Source organism: Actinia tenebrosa, unplaced genomic scaffold, assembly GCF_029948245.1.
Source record: "Actinia tenebrosa isolate PJP-AT-01 unplaced genomic scaffold, QUT_ActTen_1.0 PGA_scaffold2__45_contigs__length_23673736, whole genome shotgun sequence".
Taxonomy (NCBI): domain Eukaryota; kingdom Metazoa; phylum Cnidaria; class Anthozoa; order Actiniaria; family Actiniidae; genus Actinia; species Actinia tenebrosa.
The window spans coordinates 5,427,688-5,448,662 of NW_028292579.1; the positions used below are offsets into that span (position 1 = coordinate 5,427,688).

A 20,975-nucleotide genomic window follows, 5' to 3' on the forward strand; every position below is an offset into this window, starting at 1 on the left:
GGCGGAATTTGATGGAATAAAAAGACCTGGTAAAAGTACCTTGTTCTATTCGCATATTCAGATTGGGAAAAACTTAATCTTGCATGCCGAGTAAAATTCAATAAAATATGAAAATCACAAAGATATTATCCCTTCCTTCATATATCTATCTTGGATGTGTCCATCATGCACCTATGAATTTTCCGAGAATGACACTCCTGGAACCCAGTTTGATGTCAGTCTTGGGAAGCCATTTTAATGTCTAAACTGAAAAACCTTTGGTGCGGCTGGGAAACCATTCTGTGGCACTACGGCGCCGTAGAAAGCCATTTCGATGCAGTCTGAGTTGCGTTAAATTCACTTCATTAGATGAATTCTATTAATTAGTTTGATAGAAATAGAGTCTTTATGAGCAAAATATGAAAACAACCAGCATCTTTACTGTTCCACCGTTTTACTAGAAAAAGAGAATGAAAACTACATCAAAAACTATTGAAGAGGATGGAAACAAACCATTGAATGCACGCAAATGAGACTTAAGAAGATAACTTGAAAACAATTACTTATTATTATTGTTTAACCGACATATTCCCTTAAATTGTGAGGGGCGGTTACTAATTCAGAGGGATCATTCTTTTTGCTGCGGATTCTATAGGGTTAAAGCCCGTGAAACAAAAATATACTCAAAGAAAGGAATCTATTAACTGAGGCCTGACAGAGGCCAACCCTAAATGCGTTATCCATAAACAAGAATCAGTTTACTATTAATGAATATAAATTGATTGGCAGTGGTTTCGGTCCTATCATTTTTACTTGTGCAATCTTTGTTGAGTACAAAGCAAGGTCGGAGTCAGGATTTTGCCTTGGGGGATGGGGGGGGGGGGGGGGGTTTAGAACATGGGTAAGTCGCGTGAGCTTATCACGCGTGAGCTCAATACCCATTTTCCGTATAGATATAATATTAATGTTAATTAGATAAATAAAAGAATTTTCTAACGCTCAAACTAGCTTTGGTTCGAAGGTAGGATTGTAAACTAGCGGAAGTGAAAGTGGCTATAGCTGCCCAAGGCTCAGTACGTTGCCTAGCAATATACTACCTCGTTCTGACAAGGTCAATATGAAGCTGACACTGGACTAGTCTAGCGTAGATTCAGTGTCACAGACGACGCCATTATTCAGGAGACCCATGTAGTCGTATGTAAACGAGGATACGCAAGAAAAGAATACGATCTATAAAAGGTAACTTATTTAACCATCTCAAAAAATAAGTAAAGGTTACGATTTATGGCATAGAACATATAAAAGCACGCATACAACTCCTAATCGCGCGTGGGAAAAAGAGGCGTATTTCACTTTGTAGTTGAAGTCTAAGCTGCAGTAAATTCTCAGCAGAAATCGCCACTCAGATCACCACGAACGTTCCACCAAAAGTCATCTGTGTTCAAGGGATTCAGTATACTGAGTAATCACTTAAACATGCTGCTTCCAGCTACACGTTATCTATAGCCTCTTTTATGACCGGAAAAACCACGAATAAATTCGATTCGTTTTCTGTCATTTTTCTTTGTTCATTTTTCAAAAAACCTCTGTATACATATTGGTGTAAACGAAGCTTAAAGATCCTTTTAGTCCTTCTAGACAATGGAACTGGCATTTATTATCATCGTATACGTTCTGCTGTTTTATTCGGATTCCCTTTTTGAAAAATCTGTAGACGATATAAAAGCTGAAACCGTTACAGCATGAAATAACTAGTGTCTCATGCGCTCGACTGAGCTCAATATTGTTTTAATCCTGACCTCTCCTGTGCATCGTAAACCACAACAAAGCTTAAGTTGCCTTTCAAAAACGTAGTTTTTGACAAATCCTCAACAACTACAAACTTTTCTCGCGTGCATGGCAGCCATGTACATGTCAGCTTAAATTCGAACTAAAAATGCAGTCAAGAGTTAGGGATGAGTTTGCACTCATCTTATTCCTAGTGTAAATAAAGATGGCTGCTTCGTGATACCGCTCTGATGAAATGAAAACACGAACACGATTCTTTCAAGAACATCGTTATTTGCTAATTTACAAAGACGAATGAGCTGACTGCTTATTTGGGTAAATAGAAATATTTTGAAATAAATCGAAAAATCAAATACTACACGCGTCAAGAATCCAGCTCAAGCTGGTGGTTCTTCTTTATGAGAAAGTGAGGAGCAGGTAAGAAGACTCTTCTTTCGTCTGTGCCACCTGCACATGTGGAAAAGTCGTCTAGGAAGGAATCACATTTCAAGAATGTTATACTCGTGCTGTGAGAAGGTTTTGTTATGAGCAATAAAGTAATGGCTAATGTTACCTAATTATTATTTTTAAAATGTTCACAGTTATTTTAATATATTTATAATTATTTTACAAAAGTACACAATAATATTTACACGGTAATCTTTGTACGAATAAAATCGTATCAAAAATGCTTCTCAATTCTATATATTGCTATGAAATGCCATGTTAGAGTGCTCAACGTTCAGTCTTAGTTTACCACATTTTGATGTTCCAACCACCAATAAAAACCACGATAAATATCGTCTCTGATTGGTTGATTTGTAACACTGTTTCAGTGTATTATTCAGAACAAATCCATCCAATCTAGTCCATGGGCCAGGCCCCCAAAAATAAGGTCTTCGGTAACAGTCAGGGGGACAAATGCTATCATACATTTTTGGAAAGCTTGCACCCTCTACTTTATGGTTTTCAGTGATAGCAATGTCAGAAGAGTAGCTTTAGTGCTGAAATCACGTGATATTATGACGTCACTCAATTAAAATCGAAATTTAGATAATACTAATATTCCAGCTATTCAAGTTTATTATAAGGCCTGAAATGTATATGCAATCATTTCAAAATGATAGACAAGGTATTCAGTAAGCTCAACATGAGCTACTCTAGGGAGTTTTAGAATATCGTAGTTACCATGGCAACAAGTTATTTTGTGATTTATGTGCTTTAAAGGGAAAGAATAGTTGGAAAATATATTTGATACATTTATATTGTTCTTCGCGTAGCCTATTTTTCAATATCAAACGTCTGACTCTATACAAACTTACTGTTAATGGCCTCTTTAATTGTCTTCATCATCCTCTTCTTCTTCTGAACATTCATCATCTTCGAGATCTTCATCTTCTACACGATTGTCACAGTCACGTAGTTTGCACATATCAGTGCACTTCAGGCCATTTATAATGCACATACAGCTTGATGGTTTACATGAGCGTGAGCAAGAGCAGGAAAGGAATTCTAGGACAGCTGTGGGGGCTGGTTCACCGCTCATCCATTTGATTACAAACTTGTTGTCTTCGTGAATCCACCCGTGTCCAATAGGTGATGGAATGTTAGGGCAGCCTTGCAGACTTCTTCTCCAGATGGCTGCTTGGTAGTTTGCACGTTGTGTATGGAGTTTTAAGCAGTCAGCGCAGAGGAATACACTTCCCATGGTTTGTCGTAGCGGGCTGCATGGATGATAAACTAAGTGACACGTGACACTCGCCTAAGGTGTCTACTGGCATAATAACAATAAAAAAAGGAAAGAAACAAGGACTGTTTGATTGGAGATGAATGACTGACGTTTTTTTTTTTTTGTTTTTTTTTTGTTTTTTTTGGTTTTTTTTTTTTTTGTTTTATTTGTTTTGTTTTTTGTTGTTTTTTTTTCGTTTTGTTTTTTGTTTGTTTTTTTGTTTTGTTTTTTTTTTTGTTTGTTTGTTTCTATTTATTCGCTATGATTCTGATTCTTAAGTAAGCCATAAAATAACGTGATATAAAATGAGAGCCTAAAGATTGGATAATGCCCTCATCAACTAAACACCTAATTAGAATAAACGATATCGAACGATACCACAAAAAAAGTCGATAAAACATAAAGCAACTGTAACTGAGGAAACACCTCATCTAATGCGAAGAACTCGTCGAACCCTTCTGATGAATCTTCGGAAAGGATTTGATGGTTTTGTTAACGTCTGTACTTCCACAGATACCTTGAACAAAATCAAAATTTTATCAATCAACAACTAAAAACTTTCAAAATGCTGCAAAAAATATTGATTATTGTTCAGCTTGTTTAAAAAGAATGTCTTTCTAACAGTTATCATCATCGTTATCGATCATCAAGATCATCACCATAATTTCTTTTAATATCACTGTACTACTATCATTACTATCTTAGTAAGTACATCATCATCATCTTTTCATCATTATCATCTTCATAATCTTCAATTAACGTCGCTAGCATCATCATCATCATCATCATCATACGTTCTTTCAGTGTCACTGTACCATCATCATTACTATCTTAGTCAAGTAAATCTGATTATCATCTTTTCATCATTATCATCTCAGTTCGTAATCTTGAACTAAATTAAACATCGCCATCATCATTATAATTATTATAATCATCAATATCATTAGAATTTTTTCATTATCCATTGCCATCATCAGTACTATCTTAGTAAGTACATCTTGTTCACATTTCATCGTTCAGATCATTTTCATGATCTTCAACTAACGTCACAATCGTCATTATAATCATGACTATCATCAAGAAAACGTCCCAAACGGCTGACACCTATACAGCACATTAGATATCGAACGTAGCTAAAGACTAGTGTATGTGGGATGATTTCTTACCTTCTCCACATTCTGCACAAGGTTGAGCTTCTCCGTCAGTTCTTTGATTATCCTGAATATAAAATAGTCTTATGTCACCAATCATTCAACATCACACCTCACCAAAACTCACTGGTCAAATGTACTCTGATCTTATTTATTCGAAAGAGTCTACCGCGTGTGATTGAGTAAGGCTGGAACATGTGTGTGTCTTTTTTGTTGAGTGCAGTAGAGCAGTTTTCGTATGACTTTGAAAACCTCAAGGCACAAACACGACCGTGACACGGCAAGGGATACGCCAGACCAATCACACTGCTCGAAATTTACTCTCCATCCAATCAAATACTCGAAACACGGCATAAAAGCAGCGCAGACACGATCACACCAAGGTCACGGCACTGTCAGACCAATCACATTGCACGAGAAAAAAATCAGCCAATCAAAATTCTAGAAGCCATCACGGTCACGGCAAGGCACGCTTACGGCACTGGGCTTTTCACGGTCATACGAAAACTGCACTAGTAGGCACGCTCGGCTTACACTGATAAAAGCTAGGGGCACTACCGATGTTCAATTAAGTTACTTGACCTTCAGTGGAGCTTGTATCATCAGCATTGGAATACTTACTGTTCTTGCTGAATAAATTTGCTCTCAGCTTCATTCTGCGGAAATCAATGTTCAAATAACAGGCTTTAAAATTTTGCTCCTTTCAACATTAATTTTTTTTCTTTCACATGACAAGTAATATTAGGGGATATACAAAACATGTCGTGACATGATGTAAGAGAATTTATTTATTATTGTTAGTTTTCATTACCTTTAGGGCTTCTTTTTCCTTTTGAAGCCTGGAAACGATAAAAATACCAAAATAGCAACAGTAATTAGTATTTCCAATAAAATTGTAATTTATTTGATATAATTACATTGGCTTCAATGAAACAACTTCCATCCATGTGTCTGCAGTATTAAATCTTGCTTTTAATTTAGTAACTTTAAACTCTACAATGTTTATCATTTTATGTGGTAGATCTCTCAATAGCTCTTAATTGAGCCCGCAATAAGATATTTTTTGTTTTAAGAATCATACAAGTGAGGCTATCGGATCGATACAATGCTTGTCGTTTCATATCATCCATTTGCATGCATACATAATATCTGCTATTTGCTTAGTGTTTACAACCAATAAAACCAAACGCGAAACCATGGCAACCATTATGGTTAATAGAGAAAAGCCGCGAGCCACCTTGAATGAAAAGATACTGTGTTCGTATGGTCCAACATGTCGGCATGACAAGAGAATGTTGACATTTGTCATTTTAAAACTTACATTTCGCATCGGTTTTTGAAGCTTTGTGCCTCACTCTGTACGACAAAAAGAAGAATTAAATTATCAGTAAACCAAACTAACAGACAAATAGTGTATTGGCCTTTACTTGCTTGCGCGCAAAACTGGTAAGGAGTAGGACGTGCAATGAATCATGAAGCTGTTTTAGGGTACGTCGTTTTACAGGGCATTATCTTTCGAATCGAGTTACATTAACTTCGGTTTTCGGTCTATTTTTCAAGAGAGTTTGCTTAGCTTTCCGCCATTTTATAAAAATAACGTTACCTAAAACAACCCAGTGATTCTGCGCGCGTCCAACTCGATACCAGTTTTCTGCGCAACCTCAGAAAGGTGCGCTTTCCTTTCAACTCTGTCAACCCAGTTAAAAATAAACTTATCATTATGACTTGTTTGGGGTCGCGTTGAGTACCTTTAGTGTTTGATTCTCCTGGTTTAGTCTGTAATGAAGAACAAAGACCGTACAGTTAAACTACTAGTCAAAAAAAAAAGTTGAATTTCTATTCTATTCTAATTATCATCATTATATTTTTAATCATATTTGTAAATATCTAAAGAGCAATGAAGAGACGAAGAATGCAGCTCATCATTTTGATGGAATTACTTTTTATGTGGCTGGAGTAATACTTACAGGTCTTGTTGGATCTTCTGGTTGTCGGTATTTTGCTGTGGAGTAAATATCAGTGATTAAGTCGTCTTTGTTTATCATATATTTGTGTGTCAGCTTCTTATCATCGAAATATGTTATTCACTAATATTAGTTGTCGAGACCACTGCATGTAAGTAAAGAATGTCCTAGTCTTGAACTTGACCCTTTTTTATCAATAACTATTTCATGTCTCAGAAGTCAGTAAGGAACAACGTTATGCTGCTTTTTCTGCAGCATGTGGAATAATGGCAGAAGTATAGGCAGAATAATGTTACTTATCTCCTTATCTTGATAAGCCAGCTTCTTAATTCCTACCTTTAAGTTTTCGTTCTCGTGTGCCAGTCTGTAATGAAAAATGGTGAAAAAAGATAAATGGGTTTAAATGATCTAGAATGAGTCTCGTACTCAACACTAGTCCGATGAATATGTCGGATAAGCCACTTCATTATCAAATCCTTGCACGACTAACAAAGACTAAACTGTGAATCACTGGACTACTTCGACCATACAGCGGCCATCTTGAATCGCAAGGCGTTATGGGGCGTCCAAGGGGCAAATAAAGCTTTGTTATAGGAATGACGTCGATTGACATCACCAAAAGAGAATACCACAAAAGATGAATTAAGATGACACATCGATCACCTTCACCCATAAAGGAAAGAAAAACACGCGAAATTCTATAAGCTTTACGTCATCTTTGTTTAGTTTTGCCCCCTGGCAAAATGGCCGCCGTATCGTGGAAATAGTCCATTTAGAGCACCAAATGTTTGTTTGTTTGTTTATGGTATCGGGATACTAGAGGAGAGTAGATTGGAATACTTACGTCTTCATCTGCAAATGTTGGCTTTCAGCCTCTTCCTGAACAACAAATAACGGGTAAATCATATAATCACATTTTCCATCAAGTTTTTTAATCAAAATTACATTTTTCACCAAATCAGGCATTAAAAACTTTTGCAAAATTTAATCGAGTTTTAAACAACTCCTGGGCTGATCTAAGTCAGAGCACGTCTTACTTACACATCAAACCCTGAAACAAAAATTGGACTCAGTGATCAGGGCACGGCTAACGTAACTCACAGCTCGAGCACTGAAACAACCTCTGGGTTGATCTAAGTTAGGGCACGGCTAAATCACAGATCGAACACTAAAACAACCTCTGGGGTAATCAGGGCAGGGCTAACCAACAGATCGAACACTGAAACAACCCCTTGGCTGATCAGGGCACGGCTAACCAACAGATCGAAAACTAAAACAACCTCTGGGGTGATCAATGCACGTTAGCACGGCTAACTCACATATCGAAATGAGAGAGGACAACCGGAGAACGCGGAAATAACCCCCTAAATCAAACAGACTCCCAGCAAACTTTTCTCACATAAGATGCGCTGCGCCAAACATGATTATCAGTCAGATAAGCTACTGGTGCCTGCATCCTGGCGTTGGACACATTCAATGTACCTTTAACACATGGATCTCTTCTTCAAGTCTGTAATCAAAAGAATCCAAACATTGTTAATAATATATTTTTATAATGTATGTACCTAACTAAAAAATGAATTAATGGGTATGTTTTGGGTTTGAACCAGCAATATGACGTGTTTATGACAAGAACACTTACGTTTTCTGTTGCGCAATCTGACATTCAATTTTTTTCTGTAGATACAAATTATTTTACTGATGATTAGTTATCATTCCATAACTAGTGTCTAATATATATACACTTATGACTAGAGTGATTAAATAGAGATAGCATCAGGTTTACCCCTAACCGCTAGGGATCAGGTCCAGAAACACGCCCGCAAAAACGGAAAAACACTCAACATCAATGAAATTCAATATGGCGGGTCTTCCAGCAACAACTTCGTTATGACGCCTTCTCGCCTTCTTAATGTCGAAAATTTGACGGAAAACGTCTGACTTGCAACTGCAGTTTGAGGTTTTCGGTACCTAAAAAACGTTGCTAAAGGTTCCTAATGGACTAGATCTACTTGGGCGTAATATTTCTCTATATTTCAGACCACGTGTCATTCCCTAGAGTATCATTTCTGTGTTTAACAGTTAAACATGAGAAGGCACATGAATGTGGATACAACACCAAAAAAATCTTATTCTCCAGGAAATGCCACGCAAATCGGTCAAATAATCGGTCAAATAATCGGTCAAATAATCTGGAATTACTGGAAAAGATATTTCTCTGCAATCTTTTTTACTTTTATGATTACCTTTAACTCTTCATTATCCTCTTCAAGTCTAGAATTAAATAAACAACAAAAATATTTGAACATATTATTCTAATTAAACTGCTGATGAGTTTGGAGAAATTGTAAATCCTCAAGTATTCCATACTTACGCCTCGAAATCATATTCCAAAAGTTCATCTTCGGCCTGCAGAGGAATTAAACATCCCTTTAGTAGACAGTGAGCAGAATAACCACTTAAAACTAATTTTGTGGAGGCTTGGTTCTCCATGAAAGATCCTAAGTCAAAGAACGACGTTTATCGACTGTATCATTAAGCCGTCCAGAAATATTGAGCTTTTAAGTTATTACGTATTTTCGGGTCCAACTGCTCAAAAAACCGCTAAAATAGAGCGTAAAATTTTCTCAATGATTCAACTTCCACCTGAAACCATTAGAATTCTGGACATAACACCCAATATTGTCACGAAGAAATTGTAAGAAAAACCTTCATATAACTGCATTTCGTTTTGGACTCGAAGGTCGTTTTTCAATACGAGTGACGTCGCATATATATAGAACTCTCGTACGGTATCGCAATTCACTAAAATAGTTTCTTATATTTTTGAGGCGACAATATTTTGTGGTATTGTCGTTTCAAAAGTAAGGTTTCTGATTGGCTAACGCGCGACGAAAAGGAAAGCTTAAGCGCGCGCGCGTCCAATTTTTACGCCTTGTTGCCTGCGCCATAGCGCGCTTTTAATCAAAGAAAATCGGTGAGTTTTTTTCTTTTTTTTTTCCTTTTGTGCTTCGCGACTCCGCCCAATACCGAATATATTTTCTCCCAACTAGCCGTCAATATTTCGGTATTGTCGTCTCAAAATCGTAATTAGCTTATAGAGTTACGTACGTCATATGATGTCATGTGACATGTGATGACGTAGGATTCTTACCTTCATTATCCATATCGTTCTATTTAGTCTACAAAAACATAAAACAAATTATTAAACAAATACAAGTGAAAATATTGGTTAGGATTTGAACATGAATGAAAAATATGGTATCTATACTGGGACTTACTCGTAGTTTGTTTCGCTCAGAGTTTTCACTTCTTTTTTCAGTCTCTACAAAATAAAATATATAGCCAATAAAAAACACGCTACAATGTATGGAATGTCTGGACCAAAACACTGGACCAGTAAATATTGTGGATGCATGCAAATGAGACGCAAATGAGACGCAAATAAGACGCAAATGAGACAATGATTATTGTATCGATCCGATAGCCTCACTTAATAATAATAATAATAATAAATAATAATAATAATAATTACTTGTATGGCTTTTAAATAAAAGAATATCTCATTGCGGGCTCATCTGTAATAACAGCTATTCATTGGACTCTGTGGAGTCTAGATTCCCTTATATTGGGCCGGTCATAAGCATGCGCAGATCACAAAGATATTAAGGATTGTGCTACTGGACGGGTTGATTGTGAATAAAAGCATAGTGCATGCGCTTAACATACAGATACTTTTAACATTTCTACACTCACCTTTTTTTCTTGTTCTAGCTCTTGTGCCCTTTGCGTTTTTGCTTTGATTTCTTCCTGAGATATATAATATAATAATATATATAAAATGTAAAAGTTTTTGAATCCATGCTTCTTCTTCAGACAACAGCAAACCAATCATTGTTGTATCCGTTTACCCAGTGGATTTAAATATTTTGTCCCACAAACAACTACACAGTATTTGTTTTAAATAGTGTTTTCCTTTCACTGCAGTAAACATTAGAAACAATTTTTATCAGAGTTTTCAATTCTGAGATATTGTAGCTAATTAGTTGAGCTTGTGGGGCATAGCAACGGTAACTAAGGTAGTCAGAACCATGGATGGTCTAATCTGGAGGCGTCTTCAGGAATGAGATGCCTGTTGGCGGTGCTTTTTTCGTATCAAATATTCAAATCATAGTTATGTTACCGATATAATGCATATCGTCACTGCTATATATACACCACATATTACCATCAATATAGCACAGCACACATCGTGTAACCAATAGTATATATACACCACACAATGCCATCAATATAGCACAGTACACATCGTGTAACCACTACTATATATACACCGCACAATACCATCAATATAGCACAGCACACATCATGTAACCACTAGTATATATACACCACACAATACCATCAATATAGCACAGTACACATCGTGTAGCCACTACTATATATACACCGCACATTACCATCAATACAGCACAGTACACATCGTGTAACCACTAATATAAAACCACAATATGAAACCACTAAGTTTCGACTATCGCCTATTGCCTTTGGTAACGTTTTTTTTTTTTTTTTTGAAATAGGTATGTATACACCACACATTATCAACCATATAGCACATTGTAGCTTGCTACCTTTTTCAATCTAAGTTCATTTAAGCTTTGCTTTACTGCATTCTTAAAGCTCTGTAAGAAATATGAAAAACTATTAGGATAACTAAAATGCTATTAAAAAAAAATTTAATTGCCAATAAAATATTAAACATTAAATAACGCTGAAATATATAGAATCTTTTTGCTTTTTTTTCGTTATCTTTTTTATTTCATTTCCCCTAGCCTTCGCTTGGTTTCGTTTTTCTTCTCTTCTCTTCTCTTCTCTTCTCTTCTCTTCTCTTCCCTTCCCTTCGCTTCCCTTCGCTTCCCTTCACTTTCTTCACTTAACTTCACCTCACCTCACCTCACCTCACCTCACCTCCCTTCACTTCCCTTCCCTTCCCTTCCCTTCCCTTCACTTTACTAAACTTCACTTCACTAAACTTCACTTCACTTCACTTCACTTCACTTCACTTCACTTCACTTCACTTCACTTCACTTCACTTCACTTCACTTCACTTCACCTCCCTTCACTTCCCTTCCCTTCCCTTCCCTTCACTAAACTTCACTTCACTAAAATTCACTTCACTAAACTTCACTTCACTTCTTTTCACTTCACTTCACTTCACTTCACTTCACTTCACTTCACTTCACTTCACTTCACTTCACTTCACTTCACTTCAATTCACTTCACCTCCCTTCACTTCCCTTCCCTTCCCTTCACTAAACTTCACTTCACTAAAATTCACTTCACTAAACTTCACTTCACTTCTTTTCACTTCACTTCACTTCACTTCACTTCACTTCACTTCACTTCACTTCACTTCACTTCACTTCACTTCACTTCACTTCTATTCACTTCACTTTAATTCACTTCCCTTTAATTTATTTCTTTCCTTCGTTTCACTATTCTTTTCTGATTTTCTCGTTCGCTTTCGACTTACCTTGAGTTGACTAATCAAGCTTTGTTTATTCATATCTGTACAAAGAAAAAGAAAAAAACTGAGTAATCCAGTCACGGCAAACCGCAGTCGCCTGTTTTAGTACAATACTTACGGTAATAATCCGTTTCTTGTCGTTCCGCCATGTTCGCTGTCTAAACTCAAACTGATTAAAAAAAATCGAATCATATCCCTTTATTGTGTCACTCAATCAATTATGACGTCATAATGGCAATAAGTGGGAGAACTAAGCATTCTGGGAATTCGACGGCAGCACGTGATAAATAGGAAACGTAATGTTTTCAAGCTGTTTTTAGAGGCCAAAACACATTTAGAATTTGGAATTTATATTTTTTCATGTGAAAGAAAGTCAGAAGGAAAAAAAAGCTGCGAAAATCCTGCTCTTTATCGAGAACCGGAAGTCATTGTTCATTTGAATGACGTCGAATGGCGTAGAAAGCAGAGCGCGCGCTCGAGTCCAGTCCTCACTCTCTTTATTACTAACTCGCAGGTTTCGAAATGTTTCTTCTCGTACAAATAACAGTAAAATACAAATAGGTGCTATGAAGGACGCCGTAGGCGAGTTTAATTAGCGGTGAAATCATTGGTTTCTAATATTTGTGAAAAATTTTCATGAAAAAGATTTCCATTGCTGTACAACGGCAGCCTGAGGTAGAAGCACATTTTCAACATAAACATACGCATAGGAATTGAACTTGGACACTAAATAACGAAAAGAGCGCTCTTAAAATCGATCTTCCTTTAATTTCGAGAGTAAATAATAAACGTATTACTGTATCTTCTTTCGAGGCCATGTATCATCCCTTACAGAACCATTTCTATAGAATAGAGGCCTTGAACCATCACGTGATGATAGCCATGACAGTAGACAACGCCAATTGAATCTGGTCTAATCCGATTTACATGAGAAAGAATTCAGTTTCCCAAAGGAAGAAGACTCTATTGTTGCGCTACCTGTCATGGCTGCCACATCAGTGTTGGTGCAAAGCCTCTATTCTATAGAAACACTTCCTCCTGTCATGGCTGCCATCAGTGTTGGTGCAAAGCCTCTATTCTATAAAAACACTTCCTCCTGTCATGGCTGCCATCAGTGTTGGTCCAAAGCCTCTATTCTATAGAAACACTTCCTCCTGTCATGGCTGCCATCAGTGTTGGTGCAAAGCCTCTATTCTATAGAAACACTTCCTCCTGTCATGGCTGCCATCAGTGTTGGTGCAAAGCCTCTATTCTATAGAAACACTTCCTCCTGTCATGGCTGCCATCAGTGTAGGTGCAAAGCCTCTATTCTATAGAAACAGTTCAATATAGGATGATACATGGCCTGAAAAGAGAATACAGTAATAGGAAAAAGCCTCTATATAACATGAGTAGCGCTTTATGTTACATAATACGAATGTGTCGCCAAAAAAGAATCGTGTACTAATAAAACCCACTAATCGTTTTCGAAAACTGGAAAAAAGTTTACGCACATCCAACCTGAACAAAACAAAATTTTCATTTCTGTTCTTCCTTTTTTCAGGTCCAAGTTCGGATCTTTCTCAGTGTAAAGAATTATCGATAAAGATCTTAACAAGAGACAGCAAGTCTTAGAATGTCTTTCCTGCTGGATGGGCTAGCTAGTGTCTTCACGTTCATGACCCACGTGGCTCCACCATTTTTTGATGTGGACATTGATACCAGCGACACTGATGGCTATGCTATAGCAGGACACCTAACAAAGATTTGCACCATATCCATAAAGTTTCCAGATAATTATTGGCTGGGTGATACTCGGGAAGAAATCGAGTCTCTTAGACCTACCATTTACCTTGTCAGTGAAGAATCGGCACATTCTGTAAAAAACGATTTACGCGAAACGCTCGGCGAAGATCACTGGGTCAGTGACCAAAAGGTACGCTTTGATGTATTCATAAGTGTAACGGAAGCTGGAACCTATGTGGCGGACATAAAATTCTCTAGATATGGAGTTTGTTTCCTCGGCCAGAAAACCGTTAGATACACTGTAAGGCCAGCAGAACCAAGATCTATTGAACTCATTGGCAAAGAACCAGAACCAGGCCATGGGGAAGGCGACAACATATATCGTGAGGGGAAGGTCAGATTTTTTTTGAAGATCAAAGATGAACATGGAAACACTTGCGAGGGAAAATATTTGAACTTTAACATAACGCAAACAACTGGCTCAGTTACCTTAATCTCGACGGAGTTTGACGAGTGGAGTTGTCACCATGTTGTCACTGTACGTTGCGATCAAACTGGGATGGCTTCATTTGGTCTCTCTCTACCAACTGCCAGCACACCTCGTCTAGATTTGCAAGTGAAGGTTATCCCTCCTCCAGTGTCCGCGTCCAAGTCTTCTGTTACCAATCTCGATGAGATAGAGAACACAGAGCACGTGGCTGGTATTCCAATCAAAGTCAAATTAGTACTACGTGACATTTTTGGGAATGCGGTTCCTTATGAAGAAAGGGAGAAAACTGCAAAACAAATAGAAATTAGTGTAAAGGATACAGTGAAAACAAAACAAATCAGCCCCATAAAGTTCTCAACCACCAAAGTTAGCAACCTTAAAGAGACCTCCCAGTGCGAGCTTGAAGTTACACCCTTTATAGCGGGATGCCAAAAAATGTGTTTATCCATCGCCAACAAAAGAGTGAAGGATTTTCCAATTACATGCACTGTAAGGCCAGCAGAACCAAGATCTATTGAACTCACTGGCAAAGAACCAGAACCAGGCCATGGGGAAGGCGACAACATATATTGTGAGGGGAAGGTCAGATTTTTTTTGAAGATCAAAGATGAACATGGAAACACTTGCGAGGAAAGATATTTGAACTTTAACATAACGCAAACAACTGGCTCAGTTACCTTAATCTCGACGGAGTTTGACGAGTGGAGTTGTCACCATGTTGTCACTGTACGTTGCGATCAAACTGGGATGGCTTCATTTGGTCTCTCTCTACCAACTGCCAGCACACCTCGTCTAGATTTGCAAGTGAAGGTTATCCCTCCTCCAGTGTCCGCGTCCAAGTCTTCTGTTACCAATCTCGATGAGATAGAGAACACAGAGCACGTGGCTGGTATTCCAATCAAAGTCAAATTAGTACTACGTGACATTTTTGGGAATGCGGTTCCTTATGAAGAAAGGGAGAAAACTGCAAAACAAATAGAAATTAGTGTAAAGGATACAGTGAAAACAAAACAAATCAGCCCCATAAAGTTCTCAACCACCAAAGTTAGCAACCTTAAAGAGACCTCCCAGTGCGAGCTTGAAGTTACACCCTTTATAGCGGGATGCCAAAAGATGTGTTTATCCATCGCCAACAAAAGAGTGAAGGATTTTCCAATTACATGCACTGTAAGGCCAGCAGAACCAAGATCTATTGAACTCATTGGCAAAGAACCAGAACCAGGCCATGGGGAAGGCGACAACATATATCGTGGGGGTAAGGTCAGACTTTTTTTGAAGATCAAAGATGAACATGGAAACACTTGTGAGGGAAAATATTTGAACTTTAACATAACGCAAACAACTGGCCTAGTTACCTTGATCTCGACGGAGTTTGACGAGTGGAGTTGTCACCATGTTGTCACTGTACGTTGCGATCAAACTGGGATGGCTTCATTTGGTCTCTCTCTACCAACTGCCAGCACACCTCGTCTAGATTCGCAAGTGAAGGTTATCCCTCCTCCAGTGTCCGCGTCCAAGTCTTCTGTTACCAATCTCGATGAGATAAAGAACACAGGGCACGTGGCTGGTTTTCCAATCAAAGTCAAATTAGTTCTACGTGACATTTTTGGGAATGCGGTTCCTTATGAAGAAAGGGAGAAAACTGCAAAACAAATAGAAATTAGTGTAAAGGATACAGTGACTATAAAAAGAAAACAAATCAGCCCCATAAAGTTCTCAACCACCAAAGTTAGAAACCTTGGAGAGAACTTCAACGAGTGTGAGCTTGATGTTACACCCTTTTTAGCGGGACGTCGAATTATGTCTTTTTCTATTACCAACGAAAAAGTGAAAGATTTCCCAATTGAGATAATCATTGTGCCGGGCCCTGTGGCAGAAATGCGAATCCTTCGTCAGGATCCCCTCGTACTGGGTAACGACATCGTATCCTACCCAACTGAACAACGTGCTGTAGTTATTGAAGGAACAGATGAGCACGGGAATGTAGTATCCCTAGATCCACAGACGTGGTGTTTGGAAATATCTGAAGAAGCGTCTCAGAATCCAATTATTGTATATGGCACCAAACATGATGGCAGCGCAGCACTGAATTTTAGCTATACGTTTGAAAACATATCAACGTATAATCTCACCATAAGACCCAAGGATGCTTCCCAAACCCACGTCAAAGTCCCATCTTTCGTGATCCAAGTCAAGCGCCCTCCGATTGATTTAAGTAGATGTAAAGCAAAGGTCTGTCAGGAAGAGCCTATATTTACTGGTGGATTTAGACCTCTTCAGCTACAGGTTCTTTTCTATGATTGTACAAATGAGAAGTATAGGATTGAAGATCATGAAATTCCTCACCTGAAGGTGAAGGTCGATGGGAGAATTTGTCATCATAGCGTTAAACGTGGAAACCAACCTAACGAGCTCTTTCTTGTCCTTGACCAAATCAAAGAAGGAGGAGAAAAGGATATACAAGTGATTTATAAAGCTGAAGTATTTTCTTGCCTGAAGGCCAATGTTATTGGTGTTATTCCCTACGACAAAGAGGACTATTTTAAGGTCGAGGGAGATCAAAATATAAGATGTTTAGGTGTTTCAAGAAGATTTCTGATTGGGGAAGACTACGCTAATATAAACAATATCCATCGCGTACTAGACATTAAAGGCGATTTATTGGCAGATGATCCTGATCTTCGTGAAGTCATCAATGAGAAAGCAAAGGACAAAGTAGTCATCGAACTAGAAAGTTACTCATCTGATGCATTCTCCAAAGTTTTCCACCTTTTTTCGATGCTGGTGAAGGGCGCGCACCATTACAGAGGCCAAGCTAAGGGGTTTGACAAGGAAAGAGAGAAATGGAAAAATGAAGCAACGGAACAATATCGACTTGGACACCATCAAAAATCCAAGGAATGCAAAGCTATCAAAGAGAAATACGGAAAACTGATGAATGAGAGTAACAGATTAGCGTCTGATTCTATCTTTGAATTTTACAATGATAGTCGCCATGACAGCGAGATTGATCTACACGGACAGCTAGTCGCTGATGAAGAACAGCTACAAGTTTACAAACGACAACTGCTAGGGAAGAGAAATACAAAACGCGGCGAGATTGATGGTATAATCGAGAGAGAACGCAATGAGGGAGATGAAGCCATTCGTCTTCTAAGAGAACGCCTGACAAAACTAAGAAATAAAGAAGAGAGACCAAGTGAGCGCGACTGGTTGGAGATCATAGACGGAGCGGGACACCACTCGAAAGAAGGGCAGAAAATACGACCAAAAGTAGTGAAATTCCTCGAGAAACAAAAGGAGAAATACACTAAAGCAAACAAGGGAGCCCTGCTAATCACCTTCTCAGAATACAAAGGCAAAGAACCGTGCTATGCTAACTTCTACTGTAAGATGCCGAAGTGCGAGAAAGCATGGGTGAGCCACACTAGTTGGAGGGGGTATTATCAGAAATGCTTTCGGTGTGATTCTGATTGCAGGGACTCGAAATGCTATCCATTTAAGCTGAGGTCTCCTTCCTTTTCGACAAGACCGAGAAGAAAGGGAACTTCGTCTATTGTTTTTACCGATGAAGACCACATTAGACTTTGTCAAAAGTGCCAAGACCTTGGTAAGGACTGTAGAAAAACGTCATAGGTTTGAACGACTGCATTACGACAATAATTATTAGGTACCAGCTCAGAGGAACTCCGCAACCGATGTGCACTAAAAAAAAACTCATAGCGCACTAAATATTTATCTAATGACTATAAACGTATATGTTTTCTTGACGCTGAAAAAACACAGGTATCAACCATGATTATTCTCTTTTTATCAAAATAATCAGGTTTTTTTTTAATATTACGAGTTTGCATTATTTTTGATCGCTCTTTTTTCAAGAAGTTCTAGGAACGAATCTGTGTAGTTCAGCTTGCTCAAGAAATTATACAGATTGCTTTTATAGACATTAGATAAATAGTTAGTGCGCGCTAGAGTGAAGCCACTAAACCAGAGATACTAGACTATTATACCTTAGTAGACCTTAATGGACCTAATCCACTTGGGCGTATTGTTTTCCCATTTCAGACCACGTGTCATTCTCTTGAGAATAAGGTTCTTTGTTTGAGTTGTATCCATATTCATGTGTCTTCTCATGTGCAACCGTTAAACAAAGAAATGATACTCAAGGAATGACACGTGGTCTGAAATGGAAAATAATGGATTAGGACTATTTTATTGTTTGCTTTTGTCTATTACACGTTGACTAATATTTATATATTTTACGGGATAAATGCCTTCACTCTATGAGGTCCCTAGCTTCATTAGTGCGATTTTGGCATTACTAGGGCATAGATACTTTAGACATGAATCGTTTTCTGAGTAACGTTTTTGCTTCCGTAAAAAGTTTGCTTTTGCTTTGTTTGGATTGAGCGAAGCCAAAAACACAATGCCTAAGAATTCTGTAGATCGCAGGAAATATATGTGAGTCGGAGTTACCATACAGGTCGAGAAGACTGATAAATTGAATATGATAGCTCGATTGTTTAATATAATTAGGTTAAGCAAATTATCTTAAATGTTAGAGACGTGCAAATAATCCATTGTGCGGAACATTGACCAATCACGATACTGTATTTTCGCAAGCTAATAGAACTTTTCCGAAATCGCTTGAATGACCACGAAACATTGGTTTGAAGTCAAGACAGAACATGATTCTTTTATTCATCAAGTCCAACCTCCACTTGAAACCATTGTTTTGTGTCCAGTCAAGCGAATTCGGGAAAGGTATATTATCAGAACCTAAATTACAAAACTCAAGCACAAATCAAGGTGCAAGAAAAGGAAAAACCATATTTTTCCACTTTTATTTGTGTCTTATTTTGTGTAGTTCACATGTAATTTTGCTTGTGCTTATGTTTGCTTGTCATTTGCATCTGTGTTGCTTGAGACTTACCAATGTCTCTGGGGTGAAAACTATTCTGTGCATAGTAGTATAGTAACTGATTATAGTAACTGTATACTAACTAATTAAGCTAAAAGCAGCTGCATGCCAAGGAAATAACTATATTTACTAGAAGCTTTCAGCATATCAAGTTTTACTCTATATGTTAGTGTCGAAGTTGGAGTAGAGAAAGCTCACTTCATATATGGTATGATCAATTCCACATTTGGATTGTGTGGAAAAGCGGCAAACGAAAAGGCCATTATTTTATAACGAATTGGACATGAACATTTTTGAAGAAGAAAAGAAAAGAAAAAAAGACAAGTAAAAAAAGAAAAACATTTTGGAAAATCGAGGAAGGATATGGGGACGATGCTAACTCGTGGGTCTGCCTTGCAGACAACAGACACAGGGAAATACAACACTCAATGTTTTATATGGTTTTTGAACACAGCAAAGATTTTACGAATAGTAGAAGGATTTCTATGGGTATTGCATTCTATACAGAAATATACAACTCAAAGTTCAAGTTCAAAGACTTTTAACGTGATACAAAGGATTATGGGAATGAATTTAGCAACAATATTGGTGGACTACCTGTGGTTTGACTTTGAAGATGACTTCCCTTTAGGTTGTTAAAATGTCAGTCAAAACCAAAAACTGTCTTTCTTAATAAACATATCTATCTAAATATATCAAGCTAAAATAGTTAGTTAAATAGTTAGTAAGTTAGTCAGCCAGTCAGTCTGTCAGTCAGTCAGTCAGTCAGACAGTCAGTCAGACAGTCAGTCAGTCAGTCAGACAGTCAGTCAGTCAGTCAGTCAGTCAGCCAGCCAGTCAGTCAGTCAGTCAGTCAGTCAGCCAGTCAGTCAGTCATTCAGTCAGTCAGTCAGCCAGCCCGTCAGTCAGTCAGTCAGTCAGTCAGTCAGTCAGTCATTCAGTCATTCAGTCAGTCAGTCATTCAGTCATTCAGTCAGTCGGTCGGTCAGTCAGTCAGTCAGTCAGTATTCAATATTTTCAATACAAATCAGACATCTGTCATTTATGACATGTTTTCAAGTATTTGATACATTTTTTTTAATTCAACAACATTTATGCAAAATTTCACAGACATTCAATACAAGAGGGACATTTTTAATCAATATATTCATTTCAACATTACATAACAAAATAATGAGCAAAATACAGAATAACTTGGAATACTTACAAAATTAGTACATCCAGCTACACTTGTTTCCATTGTTCTTTATCCTATATCAGGGGAAAATGGAAATGAGTTAAGATTAAAAGATTATTAAAAAATTAAGATTATTTTAATGTTTATTAGAAGGAAGAAATAATTGGAAAAAATTGTGGGGTGCAGTTATTTTGTAGTCATGTTAGTAGATTGATGACAAAGCATTCCTCATTAGCTTCTCTTGTTAGATCTACCATCAAGGTCACTTTTTCAGTAATAAGTTCATGTTCTAGACGAATACAATGCATATATTATATAGTAGTGTATTGTTTTATCATAGTTAACTATGGTTTTATATTGTATGCATTGTTTTGTCTTTGTCTTGTCAATTGTTGTCCAATTGTTTATAGAACATGAACAGAATGAACAGATATAAACTCGAAGAAAACAACACAAATAACTAAAATGCAAATGAAATACAATGTCATGAGTTATTGGAAAAGATATACCATTAAAAGCAATAATATATGTTTTATGATTTTTCC

The 20,975-nt window shown here is 37.5% G+C and overlaps 2 protein-coding genes across 3 annotated transcripts; one reads left to right on the forward strand and one right to left on the reverse strand.

Moving 5' to 3' along the window:
• The first annotated feature begins 1,139 nt into the window (after positions 1–1,139).
• LOC116292742 (uncharacterized) lies at positions 1,140–20,301 on the forward strand. The gene is made up of 2 exons (XM_089033660.1): positions 1,140–1,218; positions 13,661–20,301. Exon 2 carries the CDS (start codon positions 13,733–13,735, stop codon positions 17,966–17,968), a length of 4,236 nt encoding a protein of 1,411 aa, XP_088889786.1. The 5' UTR covers positions 1,140–1,218; positions 13,661–13,732; the 3' UTR covers positions 17,969–20,301.
• Positions 2,812–14,470, reverse strand: LOC116292745 (uncharacterized). 2 transcript variants are annotated; one of them, XM_031700099.2, is made up of 20 exons: positions 14,332–14,419; positions 12,236–12,286; positions 12,124–12,158; positions 11,222–11,272; positions 10,347–10,400; positions 9,872–9,915; positions 9,745–9,772; positions 8,965–8,999; positions 8,837–8,864; positions 8,233–8,267; positions 8,073–8,100; positions 7,435–7,469; positions 6,927–6,954; positions 6,594–6,628; positions 6,375–6,402; positions 5,948–5,982; positions 5,438–5,465; positions 5,248–5,282; positions 4,642–4,693; positions 2,812–3,992 (listed from the first exon to the last, which is right to left on the reverse strand). In XM_031700099.2, the coding sequence occupies exons 2-20, from the start codon at positions 12,264–12,266 to the stop codon at positions 3,903–3,905; spliced, it is 735 nt and encodes a 244-aa protein (XP_031555959.1). In that variant the 5' UTR covers positions 12,267–12,286; positions 14,332–14,419; the 3' UTR covers positions 2,812–3,902. The 2 variants fall into 2 exon arrangements, with proteins under 2 accessions (XP_031555959.1, XP_031555960.1); XM_031700100.2 differs by lacking the exon at positions 12,236–12,286 and having other exon boundaries at positions 14,332–14,470.
• Positions 20,302–20,975: the final 674 nt, after the last annotated feature.